This window comes from Protomyctophum parallelum, assembly GCF_964188405.1.
Source record: "Protomyctophum parallelum genome assembly, chromosome: 4".
Classification (NCBI taxonomy): domain Eukaryota; kingdom Metazoa; phylum Chordata; class Actinopteri; order Myctophiformes; family Myctophidae; genus Protomyctophum; species Protomyctophum parallelum.
In genome coordinates, this window is record NC_139700.1 from 48,808,182 (window position 1) to 48,826,340 (window position 18,159).

Here is an 18,159-nt window from a genome sequence, read left to right on the forward strand (position 1 = left end):
ACGAAAATGTTTCGTCGACTACCTATTTTGACTGACTAAAACAAATGGAAACTAAGCTACGATGACTAAAACTAAGACTAAATATACTGACAATTTCGTCAACAAATAAAAACTGGACTAAAATGTTAGGAAGGGACTAGACGACAAGAGATCCAGTACAAGTCATTTTACACTTGGTTGCATGCTGAAAATAGCCGATCTACAAGCTCACAACGTGTCGCAACGCGACGCGTTGTGAGCTTGTAGATCGGCTATTTTCAGCAAGTGTAAAAACACTCATTACGACGGCATCGAGACCCGCCAAAATACATTTTAGTTGACTAAATCAACTGTAGATTTAGTCGACTAAAATCTTATGACATTTAGTCGACTAAAACTAGACTAACACTAAGACATTCCAGGTGACTCAAATGTGACTAAAACTAAATGAAGTTTCAGTCCAAAGACTATGCTGCTAAAAACAAGACTGACTGATAACAATTCTAACACATAGTTGTAATAATAATAGTAGTAACCCTTTCTGGCATTTTTTACTTCAGTTACAGTAAGTATTTCAATGTCGTGATAAGCATATAGTTCCTATTTCCTACTCCACTACATCTCAGTGGCAAATATTGTAGTTTTTACTCCACTACATTTATTTGACAGCTTTATTAGTTATACTACTAGTTACTTTATTTAGATTATGAATGTGATTTTTAAGCAGCCGCCCCTATTGATCATGTCATTGGTGGGCAGGTTTCTGAACTGTCCACAGCCCACCAATGACAGTTGTTACTGTTCATGATGAGGTCAATAAGCATCTGTGTGGAAAATTTGATTTGAGAAGAAAACTCAATGATGTTATTTCATCCTTTATTTATGTGCATTGTCACTTGTCAACACCACTGCAGTGCATGTGATAAAACACACACAATGAATCAATGAGAATTTGATGAAAAAAGACAATTCACAAGTTTTGGGTTAATGCTATGGTAGCCTTAAAGGAGAATTCCATACTAGAAGGCTTTCCTACCTTTATTTGTAGTTGTTACGTCCTCACCAAAGAGGTCCAGGTGTCATTTTGTGCAAAAGCTCCTTATTGGCTATTTCCCCTGCCATAAGCCCTCAATGAATTGCATTGAATTGAATGGGGCTATGGGGTGTTGCGCTAATTCGCTTATTTCCATCGCTCAATTTTTTTTTGTATATATCCTCTCCTCATAATGTAAATAGTATCCTAAGCGACACACTTACTACTTATTTCGATGGAAATAAGTGAATTAGCACAAAACACCCATTGAGGGCTTATATTAGGGGAAATAGCCAATAATGCACTTTTGCACAAAATAACACCTGGACCTCTTTGGTGGGGACGTAACAACTACAAATAAAGTTAAGAAAGCCTTCTAGTATGGAATTCTCCTTTAATACAAACTTAGTTGTCACAGCTACGAAATGTCAGGCAACAAAGTCCACAATACTCACAGCTCACGCCCAGGCCTATGATCACTCCCAGCAGTATAAGACACAGTATCACCAGACACCCAGCAACCATTATGAGAGGCCTTCTCTCTGTTTTAGAGCGCTGTCCTGAAACAGAAACCAGGTTTACAGTGACTGAAAGAGAGAAACAAGACTATAGAGAGAGTCTGAAAGCCCTGCTAGAACTGAAAAATATCTCTCTAAAACATCAAAGGGATTATAGTGAGCCTATGCACTTAATTGTAATGTTTTGTGGTACAAGAAATTCTGAATGAAATCTGAAGAATCTTTTCTTGAATTAACCCATTCTGAACGGGAACCCATTTTGGTGTTAGCATCATGTTATGCTTTAGCTATTGAAAAATAGCAGATCTACAAGCTCATAGCGCGCCACCGAGTGGCGCGCTACGAGCTTGTAGGTCTGCTATTTTTGAAAAATCGAAGAACGACTGACATTTTTAGAATCTGATCTCAGGTCAGAATGGGTTGTGTGTCCAGTGGAAACCTCGTGTGAATCTGATCTCAGGTCAGAATTGGTTAAGGACAGTAGGAGTTGCTAAAATTTTTACACGTTAAACAGAGAAAAGGACCTTGACAAGGATTCACAACTTGATCAAACTCACCCTGAGCCTGTCTTCCTGCTGTGTCGTCCATCATGTCAAGTATGATGAGTCTCTAAAATAAACTATTGACTAGTACAAATAGTAACTAGGTTGTATTATGCTGCACCTGTATTGATTAGTCATATAAAAAAACATTACATGAACTATATAACCATAATTATACTGGCTTAGCAAAATATGACCTGTGTCTGGTTTGGCACAATGCTTCCACGTTAAGGAGGTACAAAACCTATTTCCTCAAACACACACACACACACACACACACACACACACACACACACACACACACACACACACACACACACAATGAGTAGGAAGCTAGAGGTAACCACAGTTTATCTGTAGCTGCATGATCTCTCGAAAGTTACACAACCCTCAACCCTCACAACACCAAGTTACAATGTTATAAACAATGAACATGAAATGATGATAATCAATAAGACGTTTTAATCAAACAATGTGTGAATGAATGCATGTGTGCGCATGTGCATTTATTTGTGTGTTGATTCAACTAGTAATTATAAGGTTACCTCAGTCCCTCAGTAGCATGCTGTATGGGTACACACACACACACACACACACACACACACAGTAATTGCTTCATGCTAATTGCTCCATAGTTCTGTGGTTATGAGCTGACATACATACCAAGCACAATGACTAGGGTATACTAAGGGAAGCTAGAGGTCAATAAGATGTTGTTTTCGTCGAATAAGACACAAACTTTTCGTCCACTACCTTTTTTCACTGACGAAAACTAAATGAAAACTAAGCTATGGTGACTAAAACTAAGACTAAATGTATTGACACTTTCGTCAACAAATAAAAAAACTAGACTAAAATGTTAGGAAGGGACTAGTGGACAAGAGATCCAGTTTGTATGCTGAAAATAGCCGATCTACAAACAGCCAAATTAAAACGTTTCAAGAGACTATGACTAAAACTAAAATAGAACTTTGCTGCCAAAAACAACACTGGGATCGAACCCAGAACCCTGTGGTCGGTTCCAGTCCACTAGTGTGTGCTTCCGACTGAGCTACCCCGACATTAATCTCATGTATTGTAGCATTTCTGTAGACTTAGATAGCATTTGATACAGACTTATAGCATGTTATGTAGACAGCACTATAATTGCATTGCATGTAGTCATAGCATGTCATAGTACATATGTATAGCATAGTATAGTATATATGTATAGTTTTTATGTATAGTAGTTTCATTATATAGATATTCCACTGTTACGTTCTTAGTTTACGCATGTTTCATGATAAATGCTTTTTATGTGATGTATTCCCATGCTTTTTTGTTCTTGCTTAATGTAAGTCGCTCTGGATTAAGAGCGTCTGCTAAATGCCTAAATTGTAAATTGTAAATTGTAATTGTATTCTACAGACACCAGCTGAAATGCCCCGGACATTAATCTCATGTATTGTATTCTACAGACACCAGCTGAAATGCCCCATGGACATTAATCTCATGTATTGTATTCTACAGACACCAGCTGAAAAGCCCCATGGACATTAATCTCATGTATTGTATTCTACAGACACCAGCTGAAATGCCCCAGACATTAATCTCATGTATTGTATTCTACAGACACCAGCTGAAATGCCCTGGACATTAATCTCATATATTGTATTCTACAGACACCAGCTGAAATTCCCTGGACATTAATCTCATGTATTGTATTATACAGACACCAGCTGAAATTCCCCGGACATTAATCTCATGTATTGTATTCTACAGACACCAGCTGAAATGCCCCGGACATTAATCTCATGTATTGTATTCTACAGACACCAGCTGAAATGCCCCGGACATTAATCTCATGTATTGTATTCTACAGACACCAGCTGAAATGCCCCAGACATTAATCTCATGTATTGTATTCTACAGACACCAGCTGAAATGCCCCAGACATTAATCTCATGTATTGTATTCTACAGACACCAGCTGAAATTCCCTGGACATTAATCTCATGTATTGTATTCTACAGACACCAGCTGAAATTCCCTGGACATTAATCTCATGTATTGTATTCTACAGACACCAGCTGAAATGCCCTGGACAGTACACTGCCCTGGAGGCCTTCTACGAGGACAAGAAGGCTGTCCTTCCTCCAGCAGGAAACGGCCTGGTCACGGTCTGCCCCACCTGGAGCGTCACCACCATCAACCGATGCATGCACCCAGAGATGAAGGTAAAGATGTCCTCATAGCTCGTAGCGCGCTGCATGCACCCAGAGATGAAGGTAAAGATGTCCTCGTAGCTCGTAGCGCTGCATGCACCCAGAGATGAAGGTAAAGATGTCCTCATAGCTCGTAGCGCGCTGCATGCACCCAGAGATGAAGGTAAAGATGTCCTCGTAGCTCGTAGCGCTGCATGCACCCAGAGATGAAGGTAAAGATGTCCTCGTAGCTCGTAGCGCTGCATGCACCCAGAGATGAAGGTAAAGATGTCCTCGTAGCTCGTAGCGCTGCATGCACCCAGAGATGAAGGTAAAGATGTCCTCGTAGCGCTGCATGCACCCAGAGATGAAGGTAAAGATGTCCTCGTAGCGCTGCATGCACCCAGAGATGAAGGTAAAGATGTCCTCGTAGCGCTGCATGCACCCAGAGATGAAGGTAAAGATGTCCTCGTAGCTCGTAGCGCTGCATGCACCCAGAGATGAAGGTAAAGATGTCCTCGTAGCGCTGCATGCACCCAGAGATGAAGGTAAAGATGTCCTCGTAGCGCTGCATGCACCCAGAGATGAAGGTAAAGATGTCCTCGTAGCTCGTAGCGCTGCATGGACCCAGAGATGAAGGTAAAGATGTCCTCGTAGCTCGTAGCGCTGCATGCACCCAGAGATGAAGGTAAAGATGTCCTCGTAGCTCGTTGCGCTGCATGCACCCAGAGATGAAGGTAAAGATGTCCTCGTAGCGCTGCATGCACCCAGAGATGAAGGTAAAGATGTCCTCGTAGCGCTGCATGCACCCAGAGATGAAGGTAAAGATGTCCTCGTAGCTCGTAGCGCTGCATGGACCCAGAGATGAAGGTAAAGATGTCCTCGTAGCTCGTAGGTCTGCTATTTTTCCAAAAATCGCACAAATGTTTGAATATATATTCTTTCAGAGCAAACCTTTTTGAGTGGTGCAACCACTCCAAGGAACAGCAATGTCCGTGTCGACCGTGTGTTCATGTGTTCATGTTTGTTTGTTTGTTTGTTTGTGTGTGACTATGAGCACCAGTACCAATGAGTACCAAAAGTGGCGCTGTTGTGCCAGAAACAGAGAGAAATAGTGCTGCACTGTTGCCTGCTAATATGAGAGAGAGAGGGGGGGGGGGATTGCACCACTCAGTTCACACGGGTGTGATTTTAACTCAAATCTTTGCTTCTGGGGTGGGGGGTTCCTGGAACAACATATTTTCAGATGGGGGGTCGGCGGCCAATTGCACATATAATATTTGGAGGTCCTGGACATGAAAATGTTTGAGAACCACTGACATAGAAACATGAGGGTTTTTCCAGAAAACTGTCAGAATTTAGAAGACATTTTCATGTCAAAATGGTTTAAATAATGCATCAGTTGTGCAGATCACCCACCCTGCTGACTGCATGGCCCAGTTCATCCTGGTTCTTCTATGTACTGTATGTGTTGTGCGGGGCAGCTGTGGCTCAGGAGGTAGAGCAAGTCGTCCGATGATCCCTGGGTCGGCGGTTCGAATCCCAGCTCCTCCTCTTGTCCACATGTCAAAGTGTCCTTGGGCAAGAAGACACTGAACGCTAGATTGCCTCCAATGAGGCGGTCGGTGTGAGCTCGCCACCGTCGGTGTGTGAATGTGGGAAGTGAGGACGCTGGCGTTGACTGTTCGCCGCTTCACCTCCCAATGTATGAATGAATGACCCAGTTCACCCTGGTTCTAATATGTACTGTATCTTATCTGTTGTACAGATCACCCACCCGGCCGGCTGCATGGCCCAGTTCATCAGGTTCTAATATTTAATGTATCTTATCTGTTGTACAGATCACCCACCCGGCCGGCTGCATGGCCCAGTTCATCAGGTTCTAATATTTAATGTATCTTATCTGTTGGCAGATCACCCACCCAGCCGGCTGCATGGCCCAGTTCATCAGGTTCTTCGGGGAGCAGATTATGGTGCTGTGGAAGTTTGCTCTGCTCAGGAAGCGTATCCTGATCTTCTCTCCTCCCCCCGTCGGCGTTGTCTGCTACAGGGGTGAGTGGCTTAGAAACGCACACACGTACAGTACGCACGCACGCACACACACACATCGCACGCACGCTAGGGCATTCACTATCGAATCGATTTATCGATTTATCGATTTCATTAACACAAGTCAATTCAGATTAGGAGAAGTCGAAAGTTGAACAAAAAAAAAAAGAAAGAAAACGTCTGGGTTTCCGAGGCTACATCCGTGCTGACGCTGACGCAATGACTGGCCTGTTTCTGGTTTAGCTTTACGCGCGGGGCACATGAACCTCTCCGTCTCCGGTCAGTGCTGGTTGTTGTTTATTTGCATGGCTCAGAAAATAAGTAACAAACTAAAATGAGAACGTTATCGAGTTGTTGGATAAAACGATTTATCGACTCAACTTCGACTTTGCTGTCTGACAAGTCGACTTGGAAAAATCTCAAGTCGTTAATGCCCTAACGCACACACACACACACACGTCACACGCACAGACACACACACACACACACACACACACACACACACACACACACACACACACACACACACACACAAACAAACGTATCACATACAGTATCTGGTTTTTCGACCTAGTCATAGTCACCACCTAGTTATACTGAATAGTTATACTGAAAAGTTATACTGAATAGCCTAGTAGTCCTGATTGGATTTTAGCTTTGGTTCATTTATGTTCAGTTTTTTTTTAATGATTTCCCTACTATGCTATTTGTGACTAAAACAAATTAAAGCAAAAGTGGGTAAGTCTGTGGGTGTTATTAAATACCCAATCAGTCATTGCGACGGCATTAAGACCCGCCAAAACACATTTTTGTCGACTAAATAAACTATTGATTTAGTCGAATAAAATCCTTAAAACTATTCAAGAGACTATGGTTGAAACTAAAATCTAAACTTGCTGCCCAAAACAACGCTGACATTGGAGCACAGGTTCTCTTTTTTCCATTTCCTGAAAGCAGCAATTATGCTTTTTGATTGATTGATTGAAATATGTATTAACAGTTTGCAGAATTACAGTACATGTCAAGCACAAACTCAATACAAAGACTGTTAACTGTGAGTGGATGACCCAATTAAGCATTACACTTGTTTACAACAGGGTCCACTTTGTTCAATTCATCAAAACATTTAGAGACGTACAAATAGAACAGGAATTCATCATATAGGAAGCAAAAAGGGAAAATAAACATATACAGGGAGGGGAAAAGGGGGGGGGGGGGGGTATAGATTTTACGGGGGCCAGTTTCAAATTGCAGCCGTCCGTAGGTGTCCTTTGAGAGCGGTTTTGAAGGAGTCAAGGGATTCACATGTCTTAATGACTGTTGGTAGGGCGTTCCACATTTTGGTGGCTCTCTATCTTTCACTCATGTCCCCCCTCTTGCCGTGTTGTTTTTGTCACCAACTTTTAGTTTTAGTCATAGTCTCTTGAATAGTTTTCATTTAGTTTTAGTCACATTTTAGTCACCTGGAATGTTTAGTGTCAGTCTAGTTTTAGTAGAATATGAAATTTCAGCGGTATGGGTACGCGTGTGGGTATAATGGATAGCGTGGCCTGGCTGGGTGTATGACTTGACTACCGCGGCCTGAATGATTCAGCCCTGCTGTGAGATAATGATCTGGACAACAGATGTCAATATGAAGTTGAGGATAACATCGACCACTTCCTCTTAGTCAAACTTCTCTCTCCTTTCTTTGGTAATCTTTTTAGTCATCAGACGGACAGCTTGGTCAGATACTTCTCTCTTTGTTGACCTTTTGTTAACTCATCCTCCTGCTGTTAACCCAGTGGTGGAAAGTAACTAAGTACATTTAGTCAAATACTGTACTTAAGTAAAATGTTGTTGTTTTTTTATGTTTTTTTGTGACTTTTGCCTTTTATTTTATGGAGGGACATGACAGGGAATGGGGAGAGAGATGGGGGGGGGGGGGAGACAATGCAGTAAAGGCCGTCGGGATCGGGAGTCGAACCCGCGGCACACTGCCAGACTCGGACTACCGGCCAAGGTGCCTGGACCGCTGAGCCACGGCCCAGGCCAGAGGTCGTTGTTTTATTGCATCCCTTAACTATAAACTGTGTTTTGGGATGCAAAATGCACCCTGTTTTAACCCATTTTGCGCGGGAACCTCTTTTGGTGTCAGCATCATGTTATGCTTTAGCTATTGAAAAATAGCAGATCTACAAGCTCATAGCGCGCCACCGAGTGGCGCGCTATGAGCTTGTAGGTCTGCTATTTTTGAAAAATCGAAGAGCGACTGACATAGAAGACATTTTTAGAATCTGATCTCAGGTCAGAATGAAAACTGTCAGGATGTAGAAGACATTTTTTAGAATCTGATCTCAGGTCAGAATGGGTTAATCTCCGGCTGTGTGATGTGATGTGATGTGATGTGATGTGATGTGATGTGATGTGATGTGATGTGGTGTGATGTGATGTGATGTTCTCTCCTCCTCCCTCAGTGTACTGCTGCTGCTGCCTGGCCAACGTCTCTCTCCCTGGAATGGGAGCATCCGTGCCCGAGTTCCGTCCTTTCTTCTACATCAACATCGCCGACATCACCACCCTGGCAACAGAGCTGTCGTACGTGGCCTGTGAGTGACGTCTGAAGACGATATGATATGATATGATATGACATGATATAGTACTTTATTGTCAGTTCACACTGAAATGTGTCTTGCGACCCAGCAGCCAAGTATGCAGAACACATATACACACATTTGACATAACACAAAGAACAAGACAATTTACATACATAAATAATAAATAATAATAGCTCAAATTTATATAGCGCTTTTCTAAATACCCAAAGCGCTTTACATAGGAACACTAGGAACAGATTTTAATAAGAAAAAAAACAAAGCAAAACATAACAGATACAACAACAGTACAGGGTTAAAAAGATAAAAGGATAAACGAGGCCTCAGCTGGGGAAAGCTATCCTGAAGAGGTGGGTTTTGAGTGCGTTTTTGAAGGAGAGGAGAGAGAGAGGGAGCAGCTCTGAGATGGTTAGGGAGTTCATTCCAGAGTTTGGGGGCCGAAACATAGAAGACATGAAGACAAGAGCAATATCCACCACTTAGATTACCCCGTGGCTACTACAACTCCTGATTGATTAAGCCTCAAGGTCGACTGGTGGACAAAAAGGACCTCTTTAGACTGACCTTATTGTATGCTGGAACACCATATCTCCTTCCTGAAGCAATATAGACGAGATGATTTATAAAGCATTAGAGCCCGACTGATTGTATGAATGGATGCCCTCTAAATCCTAAGAAAAGATGTACACGCTTGCAGCGTGGCATGAAGTGACACAGTGTTGTGAGCTTGTGTATAATATATCTGCTTTCCCAGTTTTAATAGGTTATCAATATCTCAATTGTGGAGTCATAAACCGGTGATTCTCAACCTGCAAGTGGGCCCCCAAAACATGATTTTAAATGATATAACATTTTTACATACAATTTTACATAAAAATGTTGTGGTATTTATTGCGATACCTCTTAGTTTTCATTTCGTTTCCATTTCGTTTTTGTCAGTGAAAAAAGGTATTCGACGGATATGTTTCGTCTTAGTTTTTAGTCGACAAAAACAACACTGGTATGACGTGTGGTGATGTTTGCTCAGATCTGATACGGACGGTCTGTGTCGTGTGTTTGAACTGAAGGCACAACGGAGAAGATCTTTGAGGAGAAGAAGGACCTGTACGACGTCTACGTGGATAACCAGAACGTGAAAACGCACAGGAACAGTTTGCAGTCGCTGCTCCGCCTCAACGCCGCGGACCGGGAGAAATACAGGAAGCTGAGTGAACAGAGGTATCACAACCTTAGAGTATATATATTAATAGAGACGGCACCGGATTTCTCCTCCCATCCACTTGCATTAAAGGAGAATTCCATACTAAAAGGCTTTCTTACCTTTCTTTGTAGTCGTTACGTCCCCACCAAAGAGGTCCAGGTGTTATTTTGTGCAAAAGCTCCTTATTGGCTATTTCCCCTACCATAAGCCCTACATGAATTGCATTGAATTGGATGGGGCCATGGGGTGTTGTGCTAATTCGCTTATTTCCATCGCTCAAAATTATAATTTCTTTGTATATATCCTCTCTTCATAATGTAAATAATATCAACAAAGAAAGGTAAGAAAGATAAGAAAGCATTCTAGCATGGAATTCTCCTTTAAGTTGCTCAAAAGCGCAACACATGAACGCGCTATGCCGCTGACTATCATTGCACGCGTTCACGTATGAAACGGCGTTCACGTGTCATCATGAACGTTGCGCAATGATAGTCAACGAACCAGCTCTGGCCCAGCACTGCAATACCAAATACTGCCACTATGTCCATTTCGCCTCAGTGTTTCCTCCGGGTGCCGTCTCTATTCATATATACTTTAACCCATTCTGACCTGAGATCAGATTCTGAAAATGTCTTCTACATCCTGACAGTTTTCATTCTGACCTGAGATCAGATTCTAAAAAAAATCTTCTATGTCAGTCGCTCTTCGATTTTCAAAAATAGCAGACCTACAAGCTCGTAGCGCGCCACTCGGTGGCGCGCTATGAGCTTGTAGATCTGCTATTTTTCAATAGCTAAAGCATAACGTAATGCTAACACCAAAATGGGTTCCCGCCCCAAAATGGGTTAAGATCACAACACGGAGCACTGAGACATTGTTTCTGTTCCGGGCGGGAACCCCTTTTGGTGTTTTTTAAAAGCATTATGTTATACTTTAGCTATTTGAATCTGCTATTTTTGAAAGAAAAATCGTGAAAAATGTGACGCAAATTTTGGAATATATTCTTTCAGAGCGAACATTTTTAACTCAAATCTTTGCTTCTGGAACAACATATTTTCAGATTGTGGTCGGAGGACAAATAAATACATCACATTTTTGGGGGTCCTTGACATGAAATAGTTTGAGCACCACTGACATAGAAACATGTTTTTTTTCAGAAAACTGTCATGATTTTAGAATACATTTTGTAGAATCTAAATGGAATCTAAATGGGTTAAAATAACTGACGTTTAATCCATGATGACATCGTTGTCTCTTCAGGCAGATGCTACTGTACTCCCAGGAGGTTTATGGAGACTGTACGTCAAACGAAGAGGACCTTTTCATCCTGTGAGTCTTTATACACCTTTATTTGACAGGTTTTTTATTATTTTAAAGGACCTGGTCTGGGCATTGTATGGGGAGTTTAGCACATCGAGTTAGGGATGTGAATTATTATTATTATTATTATTATTATTATTATTATATATATCAAGTATACCTTGATATACCAGCAAGACGCCCTGAGGGCGATAAGCGTGCCCGTGCACGCATCCATCCGCCTGTGTGACGGCAGACTGCCACATCAACATATGGAATGAATTATGTACTGGCCATATATGGAGCGTGTCTTGAGTGTACAGGGTTTGATGAGGTCAGATCAACATAATGAGATCTAAGGGTGGCAGCGGGGGCAGTGACACGACTCCCTGACGGGAAATGTAAAAAAAAAAAAAATGTAATCGCAAAATGCTTTGTTATTAAATATTAAGTAACATCGTTATCTTTATCCTAATCTCCACATAGGTTCTTCATGGATCTGAACAACCGCATTTTCCAGATCCTGTCGGAGGTGTCCCAGAGCTCGGACCCCACCCTGACGGCGGACCACGTGCGGGCCATGGGCCTGGACCCCCAGGCCGACCGCTCCTTCCTGTCCGACCTGCTGGACGTGTACGGCATCGACGCCATGCTGGTCATGGAGACCCCCTGCTGCCCCTAAATAAACAAAACAAAACACTCCCCCCGTCACCGTCGGTAACCACTGGATATCACCGCTGCTTCCAGGAGGCCAGCAGCACGCTCTCTCTCTCTCTCTATCTCTCTCTCTCTCTCTCTCGACAAGCCCTCCTCCTTCCTTCCTTTTTGTACGTTTTCTATCTCTGTATCGTTTGGCCTCTTGAAGCCAGTGTTTCGACAACGAGGACACTTTTCCTTGGATGCACTGGAGGCGCCACAGGCAGGTGGACTCACGGTGAGACCTCCGTCGTCGCTACGCTAGAGGCTAGCTGTTCGTCTTCATGCCGGTGAGACCTCTGTGGTCGCTATACGCTGGCTAGCTGTTCGTCGTTCACGTGTTCAGCCTCTCGCCGACGGGCTGACGTTCGTCTGTTCTGCTCGTTGTCACCTTATCTTCTTCTTTCCGACACGGATCTCATAATATCGACTTTTCATAGTCGAGGATTTTCAAAAGAAAGTAGTGAAAAATAGGTGAGCTACACAAGCTCACAACGCATGGCGGACGCGACGAGTTGTGAGCTTGTAGATCAGCTATGTTCGCTGTACAACAAAGGGGCATAGTGCGTTGTAGGGAAATATGGAGGAGTATGATCGGTTCATCATGGGAGGTCGGGGTTCTTATCTCCCAGTGGAACGGGCTTTACGGTTTGTTATTCTACACATAATACATATTGGGAGGTGCTTCCCCCCCCCCCCCCCCCCCCCCCCCCCCCCCCCCTCCGAGCCATTGAGCTGAACTTGCGTTCCTTGACACACGGGTTCAGCTCAATGGCTCGACGAAAACCTTTCAAATGAATGAATGGTTTCTATTCTAAGGCTGTAATAATACCATCGTTGGACGTTGTTGCGCTCTGGAGGCCGCGTAGGAACCCAGCGTCCATGGCAGGTGGACGGGGAGACCTTCTAGCAGGGCAGGGCAACTTTGACGATGGAGAGGGCCAATATATTTACACACTCACTCCAGAGGGGGCCACAGTGCATATTACTGTCGTAGCAAAAAATAGCCGATCTACAAGCTGTTTTGAGCTTGTAGATCAGCTATTTTTGCTATATTTGAATTGAAAACCTGAATAATTATTTTGCTATTTTTTTTATTTTTTTTTGGAATCCTGAAAAGTTACCTTTTTCATGAATTTCAAATGCATTTAGTTTATAGTTACGTTGACTTTATGAACTGTTACTATAACTACATTGGACACAAAAAGACAATAATATTTTAATACTAGTCATTTATTCATGAAGTAATTAAAGCGGGTTTGGAATTGTAAACAGCTGCAATCAATACTATATCAGTATTCTGATATTAACCTGCTGGGCCGTGTTAAGTGAAGGTGGGGGCCGCATGTGGCCCCCGGGCCGCCAGTTGCCCACCCCTGTTCTATCTGTTCTCTTTCACGTCTTCAGCTGATGTTTATTATTTTGTTTCATAGTTTTGTCAATTTGCAAAAAACTAACAATACTTTGTGACCACCACTCTACTTGCCTTTCAAAAAAGGGAGCAATATTAAGTATGCGTGTTTGTCAAAATATAAACTTTGATGACGTTTGATCTCACTTGATCGTGTGTGCACAAAACATCTTTGTTTTCAGCACAGAGAGTGAGAGTTGTGGTATGTTGAATTGTTGATGTTGTTCCTGGCATAAACTATTCCACTGTATGGTCGGTCAGGGTGGACAAGCTATTATCATTACGACACCAACGTTACAGAGAGAGCGAGAGGAGGAAGCTTGTTATCTCTGCCAGGCCGTGGGTGTGTGTGTGTGTGTGTGTGTGTGTGTGAGGGTGTGTGTGTGTGTGTGTGTGTGTGTGTGTGTGTGTGAGGGTGTGTGTGTGTGTGTGTGTGTGTGTGTGTGTGTGTGTGTGTGTGTGTGTCACCATAAATTAATCTCGGAAACCACTGGACAGATCAGTATCAAATCTCTTTTGCACGCTGCCAATAGGCTATAACTCTACCCCATGTATTTCTAATCTAATCTATACCGTATTACTTTTGAAGTGTACATTTTAAATATAATTTTCTCTGGATCCTTGCCGGGTCATGCTGTAACTCCTCATATACTGTACAGTAGGTCATCCCCATTTTGACCTAACAATATTTTCCACCATTATGCATTTTCTTCACGTACATTTACTGATTATAAATGAACGGAAACAACCAATCAACCCAAAATTGGACCCTCTATAGAGCCTCGCCTCCAAAAGTGCTTCCACTTCTGCCTTTCGGAAGGTCCTCCCCACAGCTAGCTCGGGACACAGCTATGGTTAGGCCACCCGTCCTGGTGGAGATACACATGTGGCCACCTTTTTTTGTTTAATACTGTAATATGTAATATTCAAATTTGCACCTTAAGCCAGCATGTTTTAAAACTACTACACCACAATATGGAATATGCTGTATCGTACAGTGGTGGTAGTTTTTTTTGTTGAGTATCTGTACTTTTTACTATTTTTACTTTAATTTGTTTTAGGTTTTTGTACTACTTGTCAAAAACAGATAATTGTACTTTTTGTGACTCCTCTACATATATCTAGGAAGGAACCACCTGGACACAAACTTACATAATACAAATTAGAGATGTATCGTATCGGAAAGGTATCCGTATCGGCCCTTATTTCATTTCTCATATCGATATCTGCGAATATGCCAGTCAGTCTAACCAGCGATCCGACACAGGGGTAAGGGGTTGATAGCTAGATAGCTATAAACACAACACCAGATGTATAGCTAGATAGCTATAAACACAACACAAGATATTATATATAGCTAGATAGCTATAAACACAACAGGAGATCACAACACTGGTATATCGTTATTCGGTATCGGTAACACAGAAATTGTGGGATCGGGAACGGAGAAAGTGTATCGGGACATCATTAAATAAACATTTACCACTTAACCACTATTTCAAAAACTGTAGATCCTCTACAGATGCAGATCCTCAAGATAATGTGCCTGCTGCGAACCTGCTGATTTTCACTAGTTTGTTTTTGTCTGAAAATGTTTAGAAATTTCTGGCAAATTTTCAAAATGCATTGATGTACTCCAGCACAAATTTGACTGAGCAACTTTCCCTTGTAAGTTGAGTTATTTGACAAGGAGTGTCTATACCTTCATTAAAATACTAGAGTTGAGTACTTTGGTCCACCACAAAGTGTTTCGTTTAAAAAAGTCTTAAAAGTTTGGGAACCGCACTGTGCTAAGAAGATAAGATACCTTTCACAGTCGTGTTTAATTTCCAACATTCTCCTGGTTCCTGTTGAGTTGAGCGAACAGAACACACTCATTGAGTGTTGTTGCCGTTTTCTGGTTCAGATTCAGAGAAGAAGTCCTCTACACTTGTCTGTCCCATGACAAACATCTCTTTGTCTGTGTGGTGATGTCATGGCCTGTGAGTGAAGGGAAGAGTGGACCTCCCCCACCCCTCTCTCTCCCTGGAGAGATTCACAGAAAAGGCCTCCCTCCTCTGTTCCGGTTGAGAGGTCGTCTCTCTTTTCATCCGAGTCCCATTCATGAGTTGTAGAGATGTACTGACCTGGAGATGAGTGGATAATGCTCATAGACCGATGGCTCATTATGTGAACTGACTGATGTGTCTTTTTTTTAAGTGTTTGTATTCGTAATGCTACAAAAAGTACTGCCGTATAGCAGACAGACCTGCAGCACTCCAGATTAAAACAAAATCCTTCTAGGTGTGCAAAGCTCGAGGATATTAAAGTTGAGGTGAAGAAAATGCCAGCACTCATTGTATGTCCCTTTTACATGATTTGTATTTACCTCTGACGAAAACGCGTACGTTTGTTCACTCTCGTCAGAGGGAAATACTATACAAATCATGTAAAAGGACATGCATGAGTGCTGGCATTTTCTTGTATTCGTAATGATCTCTATGAGTCGATGACTGAACCTTTTGAGGTTGGCTTTTTTTTGGTGGACTTTGGAAGAGTCTAGACTGTTCTTTGGATGTTTTATTGGCTGGTCAAAGAATAATAGTGCAGTAAGTGTTGTCTGAAAGGGAAAGTATACATTTGAGGGCGGGTGCTACAATGGGGCCTTAATTAATTAAGGGACTTACTTACTTTTTACTTTAGTTGTTTATTTGGACAGGACAATGCATATTAATGGACGTCACATGGACGTAAATACACCGGATATAGCTTACACCAGGGGTGCCCAAAAGGTAGATCGTGATCTACCAGTAGATCACAAAAGCTGTGCAGGTAGAACACATGACCCTCCCCTAAAAACATATATATATATTTAAATATATTAATACAAAATATATATTTTTTGTGCCACTTGAATTAGGTGACTTGATTGATTGACATCAAAAAGGGCCTGTCAGCTAAACCCACAATGCAATACTTTAATTTTAAGAGTGTTGCGCACAAACATCAGTTATACTAATTCCATTTCAACCCCTCTATTTCCCATTCCTAGTCTTTTTTTTTTAAACTATTTTCAGCAATGCCATAATTACTTTTTTTGGTGGGTAGATCTTGTTGAGCTGGTCATTTTGAAAGTAGCTCTCAAGTCAAAAAAGGATGGGCACCCCTGGCTTACACTGTCTTGTAAAGTATTTGCTCAAAGACCTGAGCCCATTGTTCTAAAAACACCCGCGATCAACCTGGCTGTTCCTGATTGGTCCATCTACCCCTCAGCACACACAGGCATTCTGTCACCAAAGCTATTTGTTTTGCTGGTGTATGTAGCCTATGTATGTATGTATGTATGACTGTATGTATGTATGTATACGAAGAGAATATGCACATCATCACTCACAACTGTATAAAACGCCTTCTTTGTGGAGTCGTTTGCAGACTCGTTAAACGTACCAGCATTAGCTAATATTGATGATCCGTTTGCATAGTGTGTGTGTCACCCCCACTGAATGTCAATAGAAAGCATTATCTGTGTTACACACACACACATGGCACTGGCATAATATAACCGGCATAACTAGCATTCTCTCCTTGGTCATAGTAGCTGCAATATAATCTTTTACAATAACTTCCAACCCAATCGATATGAATATAAAGCACTGTTACGTATAAGACGACAATAATGTGTAATATGTGACCTTGACTGCATGAGACACTCATGATTTCATGCAACCTGATTTAATCCACACAGTACTGCCATTCTGAAACAATAAAGCAATCTTGTTCCCTCGGATTCTTGTTTGTCTTAAATTATGCATCTGATGTTTTTAATAGTGAAAAGACTATTTTGACAGGGGGGTCACGGTGGCACGGCAGTTGGTAGTGCTGTCGCCTCACAGCTAGAAGGTCCTGGGTTCGATTCCCGCTGGGGATGCTGGGGGCGCTCGTCCGCGTCATCAGTGCCCATACCCGAGGCGGGGTTGGCGAAAGGGCCTTTCTGTGTGGAGTTTGCATGTTCTCCCCGTGTCCCCTATAGGGTAGGTACCCTCACATGTTCTCCCCGTGTCCCCTAGGGTAGGTACACTCACATGTTCTCCCCGTGTCCCCTAGGGTAGGTACGTACACTCACATGTTCTCCCCGTGTCGCCTAGGGTAGGTACACTCACATGTTCTCCCCGTGTCCCCTAGGGTAGGTACCCTTACATGTTCTCCCCGTGTCCCCTAGGGTAGGTACCCTCACATGTTCTCCCTGTGTCCCCTAGGGTAGGTACACTCACATGTTCTCCCCGTGTCCCCTAGGGTAGGTACCCTCACATGTTCTCCCTGTGTCCCCTAGGGTAGGTGCACTCACATGTTCTCCCTGTGTCCCCTAGGGTAGGTGCACTCACATGTTCTCCCTGTGTCCCCTAGGGTAGGTGCACTCACATGTTCTCCCTGTGTCCCCTAGGGTAGGTACACTCACATGTTCTCCCCGTGTCCCCTAGGGTAGGTACCCTCACATGTTCTCTCCGTGTCCCCTAGGGTAGGTACCCTCACATGTTCTCCCCGTGTCCCCTAGGGTAGGTACCCTCACATGTTCTCCCCGTGTCCCCTAGGGTAGGTACCCTCACATGTTCTCCCCGTGTCCCCTAGGGTAGGTACCCTCACAAAAACATGCAGTAATCCTGGTCTCTAAACTGCCT

At 42.7% G+C, this 18,159-nt stretch overlaps 1 protein-coding gene across 1 annotated transcript in view; it reads left to right on the forward strand.

The window, feature by feature from the left end:
- The window catches only part of dennd11 (DENN domain containing 11), a 55,438-nt gene extending 43,193 nt beyond the window's left edge, over positions 1-12,245 (forward strand). Inside the window, exons 5-10 of the mRNA XM_083762853.1 lie at positions 4,134-4,287; positions 6,168-6,306; positions 8,760-8,891; positions 9,965-10,115; positions 11,359-11,427; positions 11,884-12,245. Of these exons, the coding sequence (XP_083618979.1) occupies positions 4,134-4,287; positions 6,168-6,306; positions 8,760-8,891; positions 9,965-10,115; positions 11,359-11,427; positions 11,884-12,079 (841 nt within the window). The 3' untranslated portion in view covers positions 12,080-12,245. The remainder of the gene's footprint in view (positions 1-4,133; positions 4,288-6,167; positions 6,307-8,759; positions 8,892-9,964; positions 10,116-11,358; positions 11,428-11,883) is intronic.
- Positions 12,246-18,159: the final 5,914 nt, after the last annotated feature.